This window comes from Bombus affinis, chromosome 1, assembly GCF_024516045.1.
Source record: "Bombus affinis isolate iyBomAffi1 chromosome 1, iyBomAffi1.2, whole genome shotgun sequence".
Classification (NCBI taxonomy): Eukaryota; Metazoa; Arthropoda; class Insecta; order Hymenoptera; family Apidae; genus Bombus; species Bombus affinis.
This window is the reverse complement of record NC_066344.1, coordinates 10,026,918-10,051,578: the sequence shown is the minus strand read 5'-3', so window position 1 is coordinate 10,051,578 and position 24,661 is coordinate 10,026,918. Positions and strand designations below refer to the sequence as shown.

The following is a 24,661-nucleotide window of genomic DNA, read 5'->3' as shown; positions in this document are numbered from 1 at the left end:
TAGAGTAACATTGAAAACAAGAATTTTAAATAATTGAATTTAAACTGAATTAAAAATTGAAAATTTCATTTGAAATAATTAGGATGAAACAAAACCCGATTATTATAAAATCGCTTGCTTTGTTTTTTAACTTTTAAAAGTATCTGTTATTTTCTTCAACAACGTAGTGACTTGCAACATAGTGAACCGAAAGATATGCACATAAATCATTTTGTGTAGAATTTTTGTAACAAACGAACGACGATCGAATGAACTTTTGTTTCATGTAAATGAAATTCGAATATTTATAAAATTCTACATTAATGTTAAAAAATTAAAAATATAGCGATCAAAAAATTCTAAAAGTTATGGTTCTAAGAACAAATAATCGCCAGCATTAATTCCAATAGCAATGAATTAAATTTTAAAAAATATTTCAAGCCTTCATAGCAACATTAAGATATTTCATTATAATACTTTGTTACGCATGAAATCGCTCACAATTTCATACATGTAAATATATATTATACATTCGTAATAAAGTTCCGTATTTTAGCAATCATGGTAACGTTAACGGTGGCAAAGGAATATGTCTTATAGCAGTATTTTCAGTAACAAACGTAGTAATAAGGGGCGCATTAATAAGGGGTGCTGAAAAAGAAACAAAGCAGTAGCCAGAAGGGCTACTAAAATTCAATCGTCTTCCACTCTATATAAACCCGACCAACACGCCGAGAGTGGAATTGGATATTCTTGTTTCGCAACACTAATTTACTACTAAATATTTATGAAGCAGAAAATTCTCAAAATCAAACGCGACGAGTGCTTCATTATATCTGCAATATCAATTAATCTACCATTAAAAAAAAAAAAAGAAAAATCTGAAAATTCCCGATATCTGATACGCAACGCTAATAAGTATAAATCTACGCACTCGTATTTAAGCAATACGCAACACTAATAGTGAGAGATCACAGTGCAACCATTTAGGAGGTTGCAGATGAACGATCACACTTGTACAGCTCTTTAGGCTGTACGTGTGATCCAGGAGCAGTGTCCGACAAATGCAGTCGGAGGTTTGGGCAGTTTGTGAACGCAACTCTACTTAACAAAACGCGATCATTCATTATCGCAACGCTAACAGGAAAAATAAGTAGAACTCGCGATGGAACAATGTCGCAACGCTAATTCTTAAAGTGAATTTAATGAAAATTACTATTTACTATTTGAAAAAGCTATTTTAAATATCCTAGTATTGCTACTTAAACAGAAAAACAGAAAAAATTCTAAAAATTGCAAAAGACAATCGCGATATCGTAATTCGCAACTCTAAAACAAACGCGATTATCATTTTATCGCAACTCTAATTCAAACCGTAATCATTCTCTCGTCACACTAATGAAAAGTAACAATATTATTTCGTAACTCTAATACAACCCGTAATTAACTTGTCGCAACACTAATAAGAAAAATCGCGATTTGCCCAATGGGACGATGGACCGATATATACATCGGTCCAACCAAAAAAACAAAGACTACTACTACTACTACTACTACTGCTACTACTACTACTACAAATACTAAAAGCGAGCATAGTGACAAAGTAGTAACGATAATGACTTCCCATGCTCCGGATGATCCAGAGGATGGGGAGCCATTAGTAGTTGCCCTCTTGAGTGACAGTTTGCCGGGCCTCTTCGGCTTATAGCCTCTTCCTTCTTCGGGCGCAATGCCCGCTGTAACTTAAATCTAAGCTCGAGACTTCTAAATCGCAAACAAAAAAAAACTTATAAAGGTAAAATAAAAATATAAACCGCGGAAGCTGATTGAAGTGCACATGGACTGACCAACGATCACAGCAGTGATCGTTGCTCACTCGCACGTGCGTGCTCGAGCAATAAACGTTCGTTTCGAGCCCATTCGCGACCGCGACCGCGAAATTCGAAAAATCGAAAGGCAAAACCAGAGACGAGAGCATGCTCTACTCGTGCCAGTTTCACCGCCGATTTTTCAAATAAATTTCCAGAAACAGGTTGGTCACACGAAAACGCGCCTACCCGACCTGAGACTGTGCCAACCTGCCCGGCCCTACCTACTTATAATTAACAGACACACCAGAAAGTATACTACCTATCCTACCTAGCGCTATATTTAAAAAATGGCAAAACAGGCACACCAACACACTCACTCCACGGTTCTCACACAAACGCCCGGGCGCAAAGGTCCTACACTAGAGAGGACGTCCCGGGACGCCTCCGACACCCGAGCTTAACATATCATGCACACTCTAAGGTACATACCTTTTTCCTGAAATCGACTGACGAAGGCTAGTGACCATTGCGTAAAACGTGATAAAACACGTCTGAGGAAATTATATTTTTAAAATAGATATAAGTAAACTTGGAATTATAATTGCAATTGATAGCAATATTAAAAGTGCCAGTACACTTAATCATGTGGATGATATTATCAGAAATTCTAATTGTATCGAGACGTAAATTGAATCGATATATGTCTCGACATTTTTAATATTTGAAGCTTTAAGGAATGAGAAAAAGCGACGCAATTCCACGGCCTAACAACACACACACATTATGTGGAAAATACGTCGTGCACGATACACTAACACATCGTCAGTCGCTGAGAAATTAGTACATTACTTAATTCTAGGTCATCATGCCCAATGTCTTTCTCCCATTCAAGTAGCACCTGGGCACGTGAATGAGATCCTGACAATGGGCACGGAAAGGGTTAAACCTGAAAATCCTGATCTAAAAAGATGATTAGTTTGTGTAATTTTTATTTAGCGGACTAACGTTCTTTGCTGCTTCTTTCTGATTAACTCTACTTTATTAATTTAATACTAACTAAGGAATTCTACTTTATTAATTTAATAAATCAGAAGAAAATTTTAATATTGCAAAAAGGTAGCGTTAATTGAAAAAGACTGAGACTCGATCAAATGAAATAATTGACTCTAAAAATATTACTAAGAAAGAAATAATCTCAAGCGATCTTTTTATCAAAGCAAATACTCGAAAATGTAAAAGCAATGTTCAATATCATTGCTTTGATTAAAAAATCTGCCTGTCGCGAAGTGTCTTCTTGCACGTAAAATTTCACACATTTTCGTACGGAAAAAAATGAATTTTAACTCATATTTTAAGCTCTAGCCGGAGTGAAATAAACGAACGTGACTTAAGATTGTTACGATCAATTCATTGCTTAAGATCAAGTAGATATATTCATGTAGATATTTGCCATTTGCAAATATTCATACGGAATATTAACATGCATATTTATAAATAACACGAATATATTCTCAAGTGTACATGTTTAACCTAATTATTAAAAAACTAATTATTATAATCGCGATGTGCAAGAAGACCTATCCTAAACTAATAAATTTGAAAAAATGAGTGTTACTACTCACGGGTATAAGAAATACCCGCGGTCACTTTGCTCGCAAAAAAATTCTACGTAATACAACCGATCACCCGTGTCGATTCGGACCTTTCATCCTACGACATGATTGAGTGACCGGAGGAACAGAAATGCATGCGACTCACCGTTCGAAGCGGAGAAACAAAGGACGTTCCATGAATGCTGCGCCACCCCAGCGAATATCATCAGGAACTGTGTAGGGTCCAGTGGTGGAAATGGAGATTGCGAAAAATCTGTTACAGAACAAAACACGATGAGCGATTGCTGATTATTTAAAAAGTTAGAGATAATGAAAAATGAAGGTTTATTAACTTTAGTAACTTTGGTAATAATAAAGATTGAAATTCTAATAGACTTTGATAAGTGTAAAAACTGAAACTCTAATATGAAAGTTTAAAATCTAAAAATTAAGAATCTAAAGATTTCTGAAATATGTTAGTCATTTGTTTCAAAATTCGGTATTAAGATTTTAATACTTATTTTATTTTAATGAAAGAATAACCTCAGAAAATGCTAATCTCCTAAATTTTCAATCAAATTGTATTTCTTAATTGATAGTGATCAAAGAAAAATATACAGAATATACATAATTGAAGTACAATGTGTAAAGATACTTACATTTTTGGCTTTTTAGCCACTGTTAAAACATTCCCAAAGAAGACGAAGGAGTTGAAGCAGTGATATATCTATAACAAAACATAAGATATCATTAATATCGTTAATATATAATAACAAACTTGAAACTTTAGCAATAATAAAGACTAAATTCTAATATATATGTAAATTGGAACTCTAATATAAAAATTTGAGAAGAAAATATTCAGTGATTTTTTATGAGTATCAGACAGTTTTATTGTACTTTAATGTTAAGACTTTAAGACTTTATTTCAATTAAAAAGGACATCTACAGCTTTCTAAATCATCAATCATTTTTATTTTATAATTAACGATATTTCAAACAAAATATACTAAATAGAACAAATTGAAATACAATATATAAAACTACTTACATTCTTGAGCTCCTGGAGAGGCTTTATCCTCTTGAGGGAGGCACTGACTCTAATACCGGAAACGAATATTCAAAACAATAAATATATAAAAAAAGAAAAATAAAAGACTACGTTACCGCGACCGCTTAAATTATGATCGGCGAACAAGAACTCTAATATCGCGTACAAATTTGATTGATAAATTTTTATTATTTTCGCGTATGATTATTTGATTGAATTTGATGAAAACTATCGTGATTTTAAAATATTGAAAAGAAACTATTGCGTAGCAAACACTGACTCTACAACCGCATTGCGCGCGGTCACAAATATTCCCTGAAAATAAAGCAGTTTAGGAGCGGGGGTGGGGGGTGGAAAAGACGCGAAACGTCGTTTCGACAATTTTCTTCTTTTTCCCATCGAACGTTTATTTAGAAAATACTGCTATTTCTTTATATTTAAAAATTATTATTAAGAAATTGGAACAAGTATGAAAATATAAGTTGAAAATTGTGAGATATTTCTCGATAGCGAACAAATGCTTACGAATACCGTGAATGCAATAAAATCGTTTGCAAGAATTATACTGTTCGCAATTAGAATATATACTGTGAATTTTTGTTATTAGAATACGAAATATACATTCCACTAATACACTATAGTCGTGTGTTATAAATATTGGAAAATATTTGCAAGAATTCAAAAGTTCGCCACTAAATACACTTAAAGAATACTTGACAAACGCACGCGAAACCTTGTTTCGAGGTATTTGAATCTAACTGTTACTAAGTTGCAAGTTTATGACGTTAACTGTAGCAAATTCACATAATACAACAAAAGAAATTGAATTCCATAAGTGAATTATTGAGATATAACTCAATTTGGAACAATAATCTAATTCGTTTGAAATAAGAGAATGATTTCATATATCGGAAATAGAACAATAATTTATTTAATCGACACAGCATATACAATTTCGTGTCTTGCAAAAGGGACATTCGAGTCATTGTACTAAACTGTTTAACATTCTATTTTCGCGATTCTAAACTTTTGAATATATCGAAAAGTTATAAACTCTAACATGACCGCAATAATCTTCCCTTAAAAATGGGAAAATAAGAAGCCTGAACAAATTACAATGAAAGGAAAATCGCGGCGCGAAATCGTACGTTCGCGATCTTTCGAAAGAATCAAAGGATTCACGCGCCGTACTCCCGAGCTCAAAATAACCGCAAGATTTAGTGGAAAGGAAGAATCAATTTTTATATTTCATTCCAAGTCAGATAAGTATCATTGTACAGAATGGGCTCAGAATGGATTTGAGAGCCAAGACATATACCACGGTGTCCAACGGTGTCCAACGGTGTCCAACGGTGTCCAACGGTGTCCCACGTTGCAGTCCAGTCTAGATCATCCAAAATTCTTTTCGCGGCTTTTGGTGACCCAAACTAGACTGGTGCGTAGTTCTTAGCTTGGTATCGCTTTCCAAAGATTAACCAACTGATTAATTTTTGGAAAACGATGCCAATTACCAGGTCTCACCACGAGGAGGTGACTACGCAAGAGACCCGCCCATGGGTTATTTAACATTACACATCGATCTCGACATTCAACCAATTGGCAGAATGTCGGGCTTTGACTCTACTTGACCATGGGCCTGCGTAAAGAAATAGTTGCTTCGTAGCCTTACTGCGAAACACATATCTCCAACGCAGCGCTTACATAAATCTTTACAAACGTGAAACAAAGCTTACACAACGCAATATCTATCTCACACACAACGATTACATCGATCAGTACAAACATCGTACAATAATTCGCAACCCTATCGGCATTATTCCGTATCAAAAATACATTTATCTAACTTGGAACGAAGCAAAAAAGATGAAGCTACTGACACTATCGAAAAGAAGCCCGAACAATCCGACGGTGAAATAAAAACCGCGGTGCGTCCGGAAGGAACGAAATCGCGATCTCTCGAAAGAACTAACAAACCTACGTGACGTACCCCCGTACACGAGATAACCCAAAGGTTCAGCGGATAGCCCAAGAATGAACCGTAAGTAGATTCCCGTTTCGCCGCTCGAAACGTACACGAGTCGTGGTCGATTGCGCGGACCGATGATGCCAGTGATCCGCTGGTGATCCAGCCGTGGATCCAGCACATAGGCCGGCAAATTAACACACTCCAACTGAACAAGTGGAACCCGGGGAGGGGCCGCTGAACAGGATTACAAAGGCATGGCCTCAACTGAACAGTGGGGCCCACCCCCACGGGGCCGAACAGGATTACGGAGGACGTGAAATTGCAGGTCCCTGACCGAGTACCGAAGTACCAATCGGACAGGACTGCAGATCCACGACTGAATCACCAACAGATTTGCAAGCAACATTGGCGCGACAACTCCCGTGATTCGATGCAAACGTCGAGCAGTCGTCGAGCAATCACTATGACGGAGGTGTCCTTGGGCCGTCTTACGCATCCAAAGAGTTGTCTAGGGCACGTTGACCCGCACGTAACCGGTATACGCGCGAGCGAGTACGCCAAGCGGCAGTTTGAAAGAACTGAGTGATCGCAAACCGATAAATCGCGAGCATAATTTCTCCAGTGTGCTAAGCGAGGGGAGGGGAGCGAGGACGAGATTTCCCTTTTTCCGTTCCAAGATGGACAAGTATCGTTGTACAGAATAAGCTCACAATGTACTTAACATAGGTTAGCACTTAACATAGATTAATTAAGACTAAAACGCACGCATCCCACGGTGTCCAACGGTGTCCAACGGTGTCCCACGGTGCCCCTGCAGGGGGGTGTTAGTCCAGTCTAGATCATCCAAAAGTCTTTTCGTGGCTTTTGGTGATCCAAACTGGACTATACAAGCGTAGTTCTTAGCTTGGTATCGTTTTCCAAAGATTAACCAACTGATTAATTTTTGGAAAACGATGCCAATTACCAGGTCTCACCACGAGGAGGTGACTACGCAAGAGACCCGCCCATGGGTTATTTAACATTACACATCGATCTCGACATTCAACCAATTGGCAGAATGTCGGGCTTTGACTCTACTTGACCATGGGCCTGCGTAAAGAAATAGTTGCTTCGTAGCCTTACTGCGAAACACATATCTCCAACGCAGCGCTTACATAAATCTTTACAAACGTGAAACAAAGCTTACACAACGCAATATCTATCTCACACACAACGATTACATCGATCAGTACAAACATCGTACAATAATTCGCAACCCTATCGGCATTATTCCGTATCAAAAATACATTTATCTAACTTGGAACGAAGCAAAAAAGATGAAGCTACTGACACTATCGAAAAGAAGCCCGAACAATCCGACGGTGAAATAAAAACCGCGGTGCGTCCGGAAGGAACGAAATCGCGATCTCTCGAAAGAACTAACAAACCTACGTGACGTACCCCCGTACACGAGATAACCCAAAGGTTCAGCGGATAGCCCAAGAATGAACCGTAAGTAGATTCCCGTTTCGCCGCTCGAAACGTACACGAGTCGTGGTCGATTGCGCGGACCGATGATGCCAGTGATCCGCTGGTGATCCAGCCGTGGATCCAGCACATAGGCCGGCAAATTAACACACTCCAACTGAACAAGTGGAACCCGGGGAGGGGCCGCTGAACAGGATTACAAAGGCATGGCCTCAACTGAACAGTGGGGCCCACCCCCACGGGGCCGAACAGGATTACGGAGGACGTGAAATTGCAGGTCCCTGACCGAGTACCGAAGTACCAATCGGACAGGACTGCAGATCCACGACTGAATCACCAACAGATTTGCAAGCAACATTGGCGCGACAACTCCCATGATTCGATGCAAACGTCGAGCAGTCGTCGAGCAATCACTATGACGGAGGTGTCCTTGGGCCGTCTTACGCATCCAAAGAGTTGTCTAGGGCACGTTGACCCGCACGTAACCGGTATACGCGCGAGCGAGTACGCCAAGCGGCAGTTTGAAAGAACTGAGTGATCGCAAACCGATAAATCGCGAGCATAATTTCTCCAGTGTGCTAAGCGAGGGGAGGGGAGCGAGGACGAGATTTCCCTTTTTCCGTTCCAAGATGGACAAGTATCGTTGTACAGAATAAGCTCACAATGTACTTAACATAGGTTAGCACTTAACATAGATTAATTAAGACTAAAACGCACGCATCCCACGGTGTCCAACGGTGTCCAACGGTGTCCCACGGTGCCCCTGCAGGGGGGTGTTAGTCCAGTCTAGATCATCCAAAAGTCTTTTCGTGGCTTTTGGTGATCCAAACTGGACTATACAAGCGTAGTTCTTAGCTTGGTATCGTTTTCCAAAGATTAACCAACTGATTAATTTTTGGAAAACGATGCCAATTACCAGGTCTCACCACGAGGAGGTGACTACGCAAGAGACCCGCCCATGGGTTATTTAACATTACACATCGATCTCGACATTCAACCAATTGGCAGAATGTCGGGCTTTGACTCTACTTGACCATGGGCCTGCGTAAAGAAATAGTTGCTTCTTAGCCTTACTGCGAAACACATATCTCCAACGCAGCGCTTACATAAATCTTTACAAACGTGAAACAAAGCTTACACAACGCAATATCTATCTCACACACAACGATTACATCGATCAGTACAAACATCGTACAATAATTCCTAACCCTACTGGCGATATTAGGTATCAAAAAAACATTTGTCTAACTTGGAACGAGAGAAAGAAAATGAAGCTACTGACACTATATATACCATTTCGTTTCTTGCAAAAAGGATGTTTGAGTCGTTGTACGAAACTGCCTAATATTCTATTTTTGCGATATTAAACTTTTGATGATATCGAGAAAGAAACTCTAACATGACCGCAATAAGTTTCCTTTAAAAATGGGTAAGCAAGAAGAAGCCCGAACAATTAGACGATAAAATAAAAATCGTTGTGCACCCGGAATGAACGAGGTACCACATTGAACGACCTACCCCTGTACACGAGATAACAATAGGGTTCAGTGGAAAGCCGTCACTCGATTCCTATTTTGCCATTCGAAACTTGCACGAATCACACACAGTCGATGGCACCGACCGATGATGTCAGTGATCCACTGGTGATCCAGTCGTGGACCTAACACATAGGCCAGCACATTAACACACTTCAACTGAACATATGGCTCCGGGGGAGGACCGCTGAACAGAAGGCATGGCCCCAACTGAAGAGTGCGGCACGCGCCCGCGGGGACAATCAAAAAATCATAATTGTTAAAAATTAATGGAGTAATAGTTTTAGGTAAATAATAAAATGCTATAAATAAATATCGCAATTACTATAAATTATTAACTTAATTGGTACAAATTAATAATTTTATTGTGAAGAATTAATACATCAAATGTTGTTAACTAATAGTTTAAATCTTGTACAGTAACAGTTTAAATATTATAAAGCAATATTTTAAATATTATAAGTTAAAAGCTTAAATTTTATAAAATAATAGTTTAAATATTGTAGGTTGTTGGTTTAAATGTTATAAATTAATGACTTAAATGTTATAAAGTAATAGTTTAAATGTTGTTGAGTAATGGTTTAAATGTCATAAATTAATAGCTTAAATGTTATGTTCAACTCTAACTTATTATTAATATTTATGAATCAGAAAATTTTCAAAATCAAACGCGACGAGTGCTTCGTTATATCTGCAATATCAATTAACCTACAATTTAAAGAAGAAAAAAAGAAAATCTGAAAATACCGGAAATTTGATACGCAACGCTAATAAATATAAATCTATGCACTCATATTTAAAAAATACGCAACGCTAATAGCGAGAGATCACAGTACAACCATTTAGCCGGTTGCCGATGAACGATCACACTTGTACAACTCTTTAGGCTGTACGTGTGATCCAGGAGCAGTGTCCGAATGGAGTCGGAGGGTTTGGGCAGTTTGTGAACGCAACTCTACTTAACAAAACGCGATCATTCATTATCGCAACGCTAACAGGAAAAATAAGTAGAACTCGCGATGGAACAATGTCGCAACGCTAATTCTTAAAGTGAATTTAATGAAAATTGCTATTTACTATATGGAAAAGCTACTTTAAATATTCTGGTATTGCTACTTGCAATATTATAAAATTAATTGAAAATTAAGATTTTTAAAATCTAATTTTAAACAATAGAAAACACGATAAATTCTAAAAATTCATAATAAAACCATTGAAGGTCCAATGGTGGAAGTGGAGGTTGCGAAAAATCTGTTAAGAACAAAACACGATGAGTGATCGTTTAAAAAATTGGAGATAATGAAAAATGGAAGTTGATTATTAAATTTGTATCTTTAGTAATGATCGAGATTGAAATTCTAAAAAACCGTAATAAGTATGTAGCAAAATGAAACTTTGATATAATAGTTTGAAATGAAAAAATTGAAAATTCAGTGATTTTCGATGCATATCAGAGACAATTGTAATCGAATGTTAACATTTTAATACTTTATTCCAATTTAAAGAAGAAGCATTTATAGCTTTTTAAATTATCGATCATTTTTATTTTCTAATTAACTATAATTCAAACGAAATACAAACAGATTGAAATACATTATATAAAGCTACTTACATTCTTCAGCTACTGGAGAGCCTTTATCTTCTTGAGAGATGCACTGACTCTAATATCGGAAACGAATGTTCAAAAGTAGAATGTTAAAATTAAGACTATGTTTATGCAACATATGTTTCCGCAACATCAATCAAAACTAACGTGATTTTAAAATATTGAAAGGAAACTATCGCGTAGCAAACACTGACTCTACAAACCGCATTGCGCGCGGTCACAAATATTCCCTGAAAATAAAGCTGTATAAGGCCGAGTGGGTGGTGGAGGGTGGTGGAAAAGAAGCTAAATATCGTTTCGACAATTTTCTTCTTTTCTTTATCGAACGTTCATTTAGAAAATACCGTTATCCCTTTACATTTACAAATTATTATTAAGAAATTGAAACAAGTATGAAAAATATTTGAAAATTGTGAGATGTTTTTAGATATCAAACAAATGCTTACGCATACGGTGAATGTAATGGATTCGTTTGCAACAATTATACTGTTCGTTATTAGAATACGAAAATGTTATAAATTAATGGCTTAAATGTTATAAATTAATAGTTTAAATGGTGTTGATTAATGGTTTAAATGCTGTTGATTAATAGTTTAAATGTTGTTAATTAGTAGCTTAAATATTGTTGACTAATAGTTTCAATGTTGTTGACTAATAGTTTAAATGTTGTTGATTAATAATATAATTGTTATAAAGTAATGGCTTAAATGCTATAAATTTATAGTTTAAATGTTGTTGATTAGTAGCTTAAATGTTATTGATTAATAGTTTAAATGTTGTTAATTAATGGTTTAAATGCTGTTGACTAATAGTTTGAATGTTGTTGATTATTAGTTTAAATGTTGTTGTTTAGTAGCATAATTGTTGTTGATTAGTAGTTTAAATATTGTTGATTAATAGTTTAAATGTTGTTAATTAATAATATAAATGTTATAAATTAATGGCTTAAATGTTATAATATAATAGCTTAAATGTTATAATATAATAGCTTAAATGTTATAATATAATAGCTTAAATGTTATAAAGTAATAGCTTAAATGTTAGAAATTAGTAGTTTAAATGTTATGAATTAATGGCTTAAATATTGTTAATTAATCATGTAAATGTTATAAATTAATGTCCTAAATGTTATAAATTAGTAGTTTAAATGTTATAAATTAATGATTAAATATTGTTAATTAATCATGTAAATGTTATAAATTAATGTCTTAAATGTTATAAATTAGTAGTTTAAATGTTATAAATAAATGGTTTAAATGTTATAAAGTAATAGTTTAAATGTTGTTGATTAATAATTTCAGTGTTATAAGGTAATAATTTAAACGTTATAAATCGTTATTGTAATTTGTAAAAGCTATTCTTCAATCTTTACTGTACGGGAGACCACACGCAAATGAGCTCACGCGCGAGTTTCGCATTGCATATATACCTGTTGGCATGTACTTGAAAAGGTGTTTGAAGGTGCATCGAACGGTAACGACTTGCTGTTGTTGTGAAAGGCGGTTTTTCCATTATAACACGGTAAAATTTAATAATTTTTTTATTTTTATTGAAAATTGAGGCCTTTAACAATTTAATAAAGTAGTGACTTAAGTATAATAAGTTAATCGTTTAATCGTTATAAATTAATGGATTAAATGTTATAAAGTAATAGTTTAAATGTTGTCAATTAATAATTTAAATGATATGATTTAATGGCTGAAATATTGTTAATTATTAATGTAAATGTTATAAATTAATGGCCTAAATGTTATAAATTAGTAGTTTAAATGTTATGAATTAATGGCTTAAATATTGTTAATTATTAATGTAAATGTTATAAATTAATGGCTTAAATGTTTTAAAGTAATATTTTAAATATTGTCAATTAATAATTTAAATGTTGTGAATTAATGGCTTAAATGTTGTCAATTAATAATGTAAATGTTATAAATTAATGGCTTAAATGTTATAAATTAATAGTTTAAATGTTGTTGATTAATGGTTTAAATGCTGTTGATTAGTAGTTTAAATGTTGTTGATCATTAGTTTAAATGTTGTTGATTAGTAGTTTAAATGTTGTTGATTAGTAGTTTAAATACTGTTGATTAATAGTTTAAATGTTGTTAATTAATAGTTTAAGTGCTATAAATTAATGGCTTAAATGTTATAAAGTAATAGCTTAAATGTTATAAACTAGTAGTTTAAATATTATAAATTAATGGCTTAAATATTATAAACCAATAGTTTAAATGTTGTTGATTAATAGTTTGTGCTTGAAGGTAATAGCTTAAGTATAATAAATTATTAATGTAATTTGTAAAAGCTGTTCTTTATTTAATTTAATTAATATCTATATTCTATTATTTCTAATTCTTAATTTTTTAATTTCTATTGTATTTTGTCGCCTTTAACAATTTATTGCAGTAATCATTTTATAATTATAATAATTTTTACGAGCTAAAATGAAATTATCATTTCTGTGATACTATTTTTCGATTTAGAACTGTGTTAATTTATATTCAATACCAATTTATGATGAAAATAATTGTACTATTATAGTCAAACTGTATAACTATTATAAATTAAGAGCACAATTATTTTTAACCAATGTTCAATTAACAAAATATTAAATGTTCAAAATTTTATTTAATATCTTACGTTATAAAACATACATGATTCGAATAAAATAACAGACTTACAGTAATATTACCAGAAAAACAGAACTATCGAAAAACGTTCAATTTCTATCACGTATCAGCAAATATCTTAATTATATTTCTACTTTCTACATCTATTCTGTTTTTAAAGAAAATTCACGTGATCGTCGCTATGATCGAACCAACAATCGTAAAGAAACGTTCGGACGATCAATATTTTTTGCGATATTTCAACATTATTTTATCTATAATATATTATATTGATCAGACGATTTAGTTAGAATCTACAGTATCCTTTTTACGTATATGATAACGCTGGGAACCTTAAATACCGAAAATGATATTGACAATAATACTGATCATCTAAACTGAATCGTTAAAGCTTCTTTAACTCTCTGCCCCTCTTATCCCATCATATTCTCCTTCGTTTGTCATCGAGTACTCGCTCTCGTCAATTGTTACCTCGAAATCGTTCGGCCACGGAACTCCACTGGAAAAGCCGAATGCGTCAAAATTAACGTGACGTTAAGCGAACGAAGCCCCTTAAAAATTCCCTGGTGATCCTCAGAACGGAGGTTTCGGTGATCAAGAACTCTTAGATCAGAGAACGGAGTCGACGATGATCGGCTCTCGTGGAATCGACGACTCGCTGCTGGTCCTCCGGCTCCTTCGACAGTTTTGCGTTCCTAATGCCTAGCTTCCTCGGACGTTTCCTTGGTATTTCCAGACGAACCGAACGATTAATAATGAACATCTTGGGCTTGGTAAGAATCCTTTTATTCTTTCGTTTCTTTCATTACTTTCTTTCCTTTCTTTTCTTTCTAAACATTTCTTTGTATCCTATCGAACTAACCTCTATAACCTTTGATTCTATTTCTCGAGAAAAAAGATTCATCGGTACGCAACGAGCGACAACTGAAGCCATGAATTCTAAAACAGCACGTGCCCACCAATCAACGTTTCGATAGTCAGAATCAGTTCTTTTCTCTTCATCTTCTTCGATTCGTTATTAATATTATTAGCTTTCCCTATGAACATTGCTTAGATATAAACTTTTTTAACACCGTTAGACAATTATTTCTCTCTTTTTCCTTTTTTTTTTTTTTTTTTAGAAAAGATTTTTCAAAGATTTGTGAGTTTGTTTTAGCAAATTTGTTTTTTTAAAAAGATCAAACTCGTGCTATCGTGGAAAACATCGAGTAAACTTATTAGGCTACGTTTGGTCACTTTATTCAAAAAATTATATCGAAAGAAATGCGTCTATTAGACCTAATCACCGTTTAAAATTTCACTTTCGAAGTAACCGTTTATAGATTCTTCAATGTATTCGGTATATTTGTGCATTAAATTTTCCAAGTACGGACGACGACGACTTGGATCCACCGATGACAATTCATGGCTTCAATTTCCTCGATAAAGAAATTGTCAAAGAGAATATATTTTCATCAGACGGTGTCTTTCGAAGGTTAATAGCACACTAGATTGGAGTCCCATTAAATGGAGCAACAAGCTCGAACAAATTTGGAACTTATCCTTATCGCAAGGAACACGTATTTTCGACATTATTGGCGAGGATACAATCAAAACTGGTTAGAGCACCGACGAAATCAACGTCGACAACGCCAATCTTACTAATTCGATATTATTTTCTTTCAATCGATATAGTTCTATCATGGATCGTAATCACGCGAATCGTAATCGCCCACCTGTACACGTTCTCCTATATGATCAACCTTTATCCCATATTAACATCAACGCAGCCGAACCTTCTCTTACCTTGGCTAATCCTTAGCTTTTTTAAAAACGTCGTGTTGGAAGTAATCGTGATAGCCGTTGGCCTTCTGCTTTGGTACGACAAGAGATTCTCCTTGACTATTTTCTTCGAATTCGTCCTCGTAAAGGTTGTCCCTCTGAGTAAGTAAACGCTGCAGTGAAATACTTGCTCGTGTCGATTTCTCGAAATACCTTGCCACGCGAAACGATCGAAAGCTTATCCATAGATTTTCACTTTCAGACATGTCATTCAATTGCCATTTCGTTTGTCAGTCATTTTCAGCTACGTCTGGTATTCCAATTCCTGTCTGTTCCTCGAACAGTGTCACATGGAAAAGATGCGAAAATTGAAGAGAATGAGAAGCGACTCGAACCTAATCGTCGGTCGTCTGTACATAAAGTTGGCTGATTCGAAGTACAGGACGCGGTCTCTGACGACTTTGTTATCCTGCGAAAGCTACGAGACCTACGAGACGCACGATACCATCTCGCGGATCATCGACGATCCCAATTTAACGCCAACTCAGAAAACCATGAGGATTCTCGGGCTGACCGATAAAGACGTAGCCGATGCGCGTGCCAGGATCAAAGAAAGGGAAATTCATAAAAAGTTGACGGAATTGGAGGACAATTCGCTCACAAGCACCACCAAAAATATGTCTCGATACTTCTTCGATTTCAACTCGCTGAAAGATTTACAGAAGGTGAAAGACGAACGAACGAAGGAGCGCGAAGATGAAGTTACGACGGACGAACGTAAGGGGAATGAAACTCCGATGGATGAACGCAGGCAGGACGAAATCGTAATGAATGCACTTGTGGAGGAGCAAGTCGCGATATATGGATGCAAGGAGGATGAAACTACGGTGATGGAAGGTAAGGACGACGAGCTGAAGACGAGTGGAACTACAGAGGATAAAGTTAAAGTTACGACGGATATCATTTTGGTAAGTTTTGGTAGACTGCTTACTTTTTTATTATTATTATTATTATTTTCAGTAAAATAGCTCTTGTTGAAAATCTCTTTCGTTGAAATCGATGAAACATCGAATAATCTTCCGACCCTGGAACTCTACCGAATGATCTTTCGACAACTCTCGGCAAACCATCAAGCGTTTTGCATAATCTTCGTGAAATCTTAAAAAGATGGCTTAACCACGTTTGTCGCAATCTGAACAGCCTCTATGATTCTTGATGTAACTTTCATAGTTGTATTTTCCCGATATACGTAGAAGCTTCAAAATAAATTCGTACGAGTATATATTTCACACAGGCCACAAGAATATTTTTTAACAGTCAATCATTCGTTATATCAAGGAATCGATGGAATTCGTTATATCAAGGAATGGATGAGTATTCGATGGAACCATCGTTAATATTAATTATACGTATATTTAAAACAAATCAGCTTATACATAAAATTTTAAATGTTAATTTAGAGCAATCCATCTACGTCCTCGATGAGCGTCCTTCTCGAACAGCCGCTAGATGATCGATCTATATGTTCGGAGAAGACAAATCCATCGGTGGAGCAACGAAGTTCATCTGGAATGAAGAGAGTAGCAGCGGACTGCTTGGAAAGGAGTTGCGCGAAGCAAATGAAACTGTATCCATCGGAACGTGCGGAGGACTCGAATCAGAGTGACTCTTTATCGAGAAAACAGGACTCGTCTCAGTCGGATCTCTCCTTTTCGAAACACGCGAGACAAAGCGTAGAGAAAAGTAGCAGCCCAGTGAAACTGCAAGCTTTGTTCAACTGCAATTGCATCGTGGACGAGTATTTGTACAAAGGGAACGCAGAGCAGTATTGTTTCACGAACGGCGGCACGATGGCGACTTCCACCCCTAACAAAAGTATCGACGAGGACAAGATGACGAGAAGCGCGGAGAAGAGCGACTTTGATAGCTCGAAAAGTACGATCTATCATTCGTGCTTGGACGACGCCAGCGACGTTGATCAGAGTCAGAATCAAAAGACAGAAACTACGACGAATAACAGTTTACTTTTGATACGGGAATTGTTGCAAAATGATCTGAACATATTAAGGGATATTAAGAAGGACAACCAAAAGTTGGAGAATGGAAGTTTGGTGTTTGACGATAAACCCAAGCAGGATATTTTAAAGATTTCGGAGAGCGAATCGAGCGTCTTTCGGAAATTGTACGTAGGACAGTGTAACACGTCCATTGGCATTCAAAATTTATCGGACATTGTGAAAGATTTGAGCGTGGCCCGGAACGTGGTGACCAATTTGGAAACCTTGAGGACGGTCGAATCTGATGAAAGTGGAGGCAAATTGAAGAATGAAAATGAAATATTAAAGATTATGGTTCCTACGTCCGCCATCGACGACGGTACGCGTCGTTATACTTTTACAACTCTGTTTAGAATTTTCATTTCTATCGAAGAAATATCTGGTCTGACAAGTAATTCTATGTGTTTTTTTTTTTTTTTAGACGTAAGTTCCGCGCAGAGGAGCAGCTTGAGTCCTGGCAAACCGAAGAAAACCAAGAAAAATGTATTAAAAGTAAATGCACCTGAATATTCATTCGGCGACGCGAATATTCCAAGGTTCGTCAAAGACTCCATGAAGGTTTTCGACGGCTGTTATGAAAAGGACTTCGCCAATAACTCGGAGCTGCAGTGTATGCTTCAGCAATTGGAGAAGAAGAAATGGAGCATATTCCCTGGTCAGCCTAACCAAAACGTGTCAATACCATCTACTTTCTTAAAACAGAACGATCAACATTATCCATCGTCGGCGTCGCAAGACTTGGGAATCGTTGGTTTACCTATTACCCATTTCGACACAACGAGAAGGTAAGCTAAAGTTTTCAAATTAAGCTTGATCGTTGCACAGTGAACGCATTACGTAAAATTGGTAAGACAAAAAATTGTTTCTTAATAGACGACTCGAACGATTAAATACCTTCGAATAGACGACCTTCTTCTAAAACGTTTCTATTGTTTCCATCAGATACGAGATCTCAGCATCTACTTCCTCCAAGAAAACCGACGAACATGTCGCTTCTGAAATCGTGTCAGAGAACATGCAATCCCTCGACGATGGTATTTCCGTATTAAGCGATATTCATAAGCCTGGTATCTCAAGTTTCACGAAGGACGCCCACACGCAAAGTGACAACGACGACTATCAAGATCAGCCAAGAACCTCGAATCTCGGTGAGAAACACAGGAAGATGTTCTTAAAACGTAAATGCCTGAAAGAACAATCGAGAAGCGTTTCTCCGATCGCGAATCTTCACGAACGTAAGATCGAATCGCAGAACTCGGTTGGAAAAGACCATGGCAAGCCTCCTATACGTCAAAAACCGACGAAACTTAACGACAACCAGAGGAAACCAGCTGGATTAACGAAATCTGTATCCGACAGAAGTGTCTGTGAATGTAAAACGTGCCAGAAGGACAACAAATACCCGATTTCGACAGAATCGAAGTTGGACAAGAGGGGCGAGAATAAGAGATGCACAGCGAAATGCAAAGTAGAGACTTTCGGCACGATTCCTTTCTCGCAGGTTGTGCGTCCATCGATGTTCGATTCGATGGTCTATCGCAGAAAACCTCCGGTGTACCCTAAAAAGGCCAAGAACGAGCCTCCTGCGCAGCCTGACGCCTCTAGCGTCCCTAATGCGAAGAAGACGTCGCCGTTTAAGGAACTTTTGGAACCATCCAAGAGGCCAGCTGATAAGCAATCGAGCCACGGTTCGAAGAAATTCAAATGGAAGAGGAGAATGGAGTCGCTAGAAGAACAGGAAGCTCGGGAGATGAAGGCTCTGAAAGCATACAACGAAGTTACGTTGCTGAAGGACAAGAAGGAATTGGAAGCTAAGAAGAAGCTGCTTTCAGGAAGAAACTTGACCACGGCTCCTGAAAGCCTAAAGAATCGAGGTTATCCGAGGAAGAACAACCTGGAACGTTATAAGAAAAATATTCCTCGAAACGTGGAGACGACGTACAACGACTGCTTCGACAAAGAGAACTTGTTAACAGACGCAACCACGGAAACGGAACCACTGCCGAATCTTTCATTTATGGACAATAAAATGCAATTCGCCGCGCCTGCAAGATTCTTCGATGTTCCACATGAAAAATACTCCTGTTCGAAGTTGTCCAATGCTAATAAGGCCACGGACAAGGTGTTGAATAACTTTGGTAAATCACATGCTGAACACGTGAAGCAGGACGCGAAGAAGAGCAAGCCGACCCTTGGTGAGACGGACACCAGGAAGCAATACACAAAGTACAGTAAACCGAAGAAGTCGATGGACGAGGAAAACGTTTCGATAGTTTCGATGAAGAAGTTGGAAGGTGCGCAAAAAGGTCGCGATTTGGAGAGGACACCTGCTAAAGAAGATGTCAGGAGTCCCTTAGAAATTTCTGCAGAGTCTTCTAACGCGGATCGATTGGCTGAACTTGATTCTCGCGACTCTCAAAGTCGTATAACTATCGTCGGATCTTTCGTTCAGAGCGATCACGACAAGGTGATCTCGACTTTTGTGGATGGCAAAGACTTTGGTGCGCAAGTTGGAGACTTAGCGACGTTGATTAAGCCTACGGCAACTCAAGACGTTGCTTCGTCATGGTCTTCCAGCATCATCGAGCGAGAGGATGAATCATATTTTCAGAAGCGAGGTAAGAATTGTTTCAAAATTTTCAGATTCCTTCCTAACGTGATTCTACCATATACGTGTAAATACTTTTCGTAACCTGTACATTAAAAAACCTTGAAGACATTTCATTGGAGGAGATTAAGCATGTGCCAACTTTTTCTAGATGATGCAAACACTCAGACGGCCCAACTCGAAGCAACAACGCTCAAACTCGAGAATTCTAAAGAGAAAGATGAGACGGCGCTGAAAACCGAAGATCACGAAGGGGAAGTGAAATCGGTATTTGAAGCTGATAATGTCGAGAAAGAAGTTGTGCCAGTATCGGAAACGGAGGTCCAGCCAAAGGAAATTGAACCAACGTTAGAAACGGAAGACCAACGAAATGAAACTGAGTTGATACTAAAAGCTGAAGACCAAAAACAGGAATTTGGGTCGATATTAGTAACGGAGGACCACCAAAAGGAAGTTAAACTAGTATCAGAGACGGAGGGCTATCAAAAACACTCAAACGAAGCAGATAAAGAAGAAGAAATCAAAGAATCTGCAGCCTCGCACGATAGTCTTGCAGAATATCTTCCAGAATCTATCGATGACGAAAAAGAAATTCTTCAAACCGATGGAATAGCCGATGAAATTCGAAGGTATAGCTCCGAAGTATCACAGAATGAACCTGGAATAACTTCAAGAAGAATATTTACGAATTTATCGGATTTCACAAGGAACATCGACATGAATTACGTGGCTGACGGCGTCATTCTAAGTAATTCGAACGCCCCGAGAGAAAACAACACTCCTGTATGGGACATCGTAGACGAAGAGACCATTAGAAAGCTGTACGACATGTTTTCCCATCGATCCGTAGACTCCACTTTCAATTTACCCGGAGAAATCCAAACAGTGGACGACATGTTAAATAACAGACAATCAGAGTCATCGATAGACGATTTTATTTTTCAGTCGGGTAGATATTCGACGAGTCTTTCCATGTTCGAGCACACCATCTTAGCTACCATTCGACCACTTCAAACTTTAGAAGAGGAAGAAGATCACGCAGGTTCTCTTTACGATCTATGTATCACTACCATGGATCAAGAAGGTTTGCCTATCAGTTTCGAAGTGGAGTCTATGGAAAATCTCGAGGACGAAGTCGAACATGCAGCCGCCAATAGACTTGGGTTAAACGATGTTGTAATCCAAGTGACTCGGTTCCTGAGGAACTTGAACTTCTGCGGATTCAATCTGGAAAACCTTTCCGGCATACTGGAGATTCTTCCCGACCCAGTGGACGATAACGAGGATCGGATAGAGTGCGAGATCGATGAAGAGGACGAAGAAAAGGATGAAGAGATGGAAGGATGGCCGGTAGAAGACAGAAGAATATTAAAATTCATTAAAGAAGATTGCTTAAGATTCATCAAGGAAGATATTTTCACGGACATAAAGTTTCCCATTGTAGTCAGATTAAGCGACGTGATAGGTGACGATTTGGCTACCTCTGACGAAGAGCCGGAAGAACTTGACGTAGTGCTTGAACAGGCAGAACCGAGTAAAATAAATTTGTTCTCTTTAATGGATGACAAATACGAAGAAGGTAATGATAAAATTGAAGAAACTGGTACGGAGGAAATGGAGGAAGAGAACGAAAATGAAGAAGTGACGAGTAGCGAATATTTCAAGACATTGCAGAAGATTCGAGGAACGATGTTTACAACAGTATTTCCCTCAAGGCCAATCGTGAGCGTCAGCGACTACAACGCTGTTGAAAGTATGATAAACGAAGAAAGAATAACTACTCGTTCGGAGGATGTATCTTTAGACGAGATCGTCACGAGATTTATGAGTAATTTGAAGAAATACATACTGAAACGTTCGGAACCGGTGCAATTCCGCAGCGAAAATTTAAACCAAACCTACGAAATATTGGACAAGACTGACACGGGAGAAGAAATCAAAGTTGAAGAAAGTATCGACAGCGAGGAGATCGAAGGAAGCGACAAAGACGAGGCGATTGAACAAATTACTACGATCGAAGATGTCGAAGAGGTCGATGAAAAAATAACGACAAAACAAAACAAAGTAGATGTTACGTATCAAGTTACCGAAGAAGACATCCTAGATACAAGGGTCGAGGAATATGGAAATGTAAGTTGGAAAGAAATCGACAAGACCGATCAGAATATTCAACCGATCGAGTTCGAGAGCGAAGCAAATGAAAAGATGCAAACATCGGTTCGCGAAGAAACGTTCGAACGCGACGAAGACGAGTCTCTTGAAAAAATAAAATCGAATAAGATCGATGGGAACGAAGAGTCAGATTTCGAAATTGATGGAGAGGGAAACGTGGAGCTGAAGGAAAAGTTATCCTTATACACCATCTTCACATTTTTACTGGCCATCTCCTGTTTTTATCTTGGATACTACTACCAGAAGATCTTCTCGTTTAAACAAATTTCAACGTCCACGTCGACCTTGAAACCTTTCGAGATTCACGCAACGCCAACTTCGACGACCACGTTCTTTGAAAATTCGACGCTGGTGAAGGAAACGAAGGAAGAAAAATATGAAGAAACGGAACAGGAGGAAAATGACTCGTTCGAGGGAATCGTCGATCTTGAAACGATAGAAATTTCTCAATTCACCAAATACGATTCGGAATTAGATTTGGATTCGATTGTCCATAGGATTGTCTCGGATAGCTTGAGAACTATAGACGAGGATAGTTTGAAAAAAACTGAAAACGACGTTGGAGAATCTGTGTCGCTAAGGGAACGAATTTTAGAAAACACAGAATTGCAAGAAGAAGCAGCGGAAATTAATTCTGAGAATGTCCGAGTGCGTTCAAACTCGCAAATACACTCGGCTTCCCAATCGACTGACACGATTAGGAGTGCCAACATTAGGAAGCTCGATATTCGTACGAGTGAACCTCTGTTCATCGTTGAACCGAATAAACTTAAAGAAGATTTGTTAGAATTGCGCCTGGCGGAAGAAGAAATCGAGACCTTCAGATACAGAGAAGACGATGACTCCGATTCATCAAAATCTCTACCAACGCGTGATGATGAAACCAAATTACTCAACGAGGCACAGGTGAATCTATATGCAAAGGTAATAATAGAAGAAAAAGAAGAAATGTTAAATGCGGAAGAACTTCGAACGAGCAGCTGTGGAACAAAGTCGAAAACATCCACTTCCAAAATTCAGAAAGAAGATTGCGAGCAGTCGAGCAAGGAGAAAGAAGAAAAGGAAGAACGCTCTGTGGTTGATCAAACAGATGCCGAAGGGATCATTTTTTCGAAACAAGAGGTCGAGAAAAGTAAGGCGTCTACGGAACAAAACGAGTCCTCGAGTTCGCCTCAAATTTTGGAAACGACCGACAGTTTCGATTCCGCGTACACGAGAGCTTCCGAAACGTCGAGGAACGCCACCTCCGCGGTAGATCTCAACGATTCCTCGATGGAAGAGTTCGTAATCGCTTCGAACGAATCGATTATATCGGACAAAGCGAGCGAATGCAGTTGAGTAAAAAATGTCCGCCTCAATCTTTCCGTAATTTTCAGGTTCGTTCTCTTTTTTCTCGATATCAGCGGATTTTAGCCTCTTGTGAACTTTTTCTTATTTTTAAGGAACTACCGGAGAAGATTTTTTTTTTAAGAGTGAGGCTTCTTTTATTTTGCTTTTTATAAAAAACAATCGTTGAGATTCCTTTTTTCTTTTTTTCGTTTTCTCTCTTCTTTTTTTATGAAGAGAAATGGCGTTGCAAGAATAGACGTTCATGCCGATATCGTTGGAAGATACCACTCTTTTCGTTTCTCCGGTTCGAAGGCGTCCGATTTTGCGAGAAATATTGTTCCGTTTATCATTTGCAAGAAATAGAACGTCTATCGCTTGAATTTTATTTATTTCGTTTCTTATATTCGTACTGATTAGCTTATATTTGCGTTTTACAAGTGGCACGATGTTTTTTGAACGACAAATATTTCGTGATAAGTGAAATTTTTTCATCGATTCGTAAGTATTATTCATTTCTAACGAATAAACAATCGTACTTTAAAGGTATAATTTTTCTTCGAAAAGTATCTAAGTCAGCTTTCGTCTGTTTAAAAGAGAAAATAATCACAGGGACGGAGTCCTGATTAAAACGTTCTAGCATTAAGACATGGAATACACGGCGAAATCTTGCCAATTCCGAGTTTATCAATCCGAATATTGATTTAACTCGGACAGCGTTCCCAAACGAGGTTCATTCAATTCGACCGACCTTTTATCCCGCTCTCTTATTGTATCACTCAACAAGCTTAATATACTTAATTAAATACAGTTCCTGTTTGCCCTCGACATCTCTTTACTAACCGCTTAATCGTTCAATTAAGCGTCACCGATTTTCCATTTCTCTGCACCCTTAGATAAATCGTTATACCTTCCTATAACCTTCCAACTTTCAAATTTAGTAATTTTCAAACTTTCAAATCCTCCAACCTCCTCCACAAACTACCAACTATTCTCCTAAAACGTTTTTTCCCTCGCACGATTCTCCTATCCGCGCTTACTCTTCTTCGCTGTTCCTGTATCCACCGATCGACCACTCTTATCAGCTTCTCTCAGCTCGT

The 24,661-nt window shown here is 37.4% G+C and overlaps 1 protein-coding gene and 1 long non-coding RNA gene across 2 annotated transcripts; both read left to right on the top strand.

Moving 5' to 3' along the window:
* Window positions 1-843: 843 nt before the first annotated feature.
* LOC126925810 (uncharacterized) lies at window positions 844-10,635 on the top strand. Its single transcript, XR_007714141.1, has 2 exons — window positions 844-1,055; window positions 10,331-10,635. It is a non-coding gene; the product is annotated as an uncharacterized LOC126925810 (long non-coding RNA).
* Window positions 10,636-14,148: 3,513 nt separating this feature from the next.
* On the top strand, window positions 14,149-23,573 carry LOC126919853 (uncharacterized). The gene is made up of 8 exons (XM_050729490.1): window positions 14,149-14,410; window positions 15,112-15,235; window positions 15,312-15,560; window positions 15,693-16,366; window positions 16,859-17,774; window positions 17,877-18,240; window positions 18,398-20,073; window positions 20,215-23,573. Exons 1-8 carry the CDS (start codon window positions 14,336-14,338, stop codon window positions 23,571-23,573), a joined length of 7,437 nt encoding a protein of 2,478 aa, XP_050585447.1. The 5' UTR covers window positions 14,149-14,335.
* The last annotated feature ends 1,088 nt before the right edge of the window (window positions 23,574-24,661 follow it).

What these genes read in the sequence shown, in the direction of transcription:
- LOC126919853 (XM_050729490.1), top strand. Translation starts at nt 14,336, where the DNA reads ATGCCTAGCTTCCTCGGACGTTTCCTTGGTATTTCCAGACGAACCGAA. An exon ending in TACGTCCGCCATCGACGACG is followed by an intron (nt 17,775 to 17,876) that starts GTACGCGTCGTT and finishes TTTTTTTTTTAG; the next exon opens with ACGTAAGTTCCGCGCAGAGG. An exon ending in ATCATATTTTCAGAAGCGAG is followed by an intron (nt 20,074 to 20,214) that starts GTAAGAATTGTT and finishes AACTTTTTCTAG; the next exon opens with ATGATGCAAACACTCAGACG.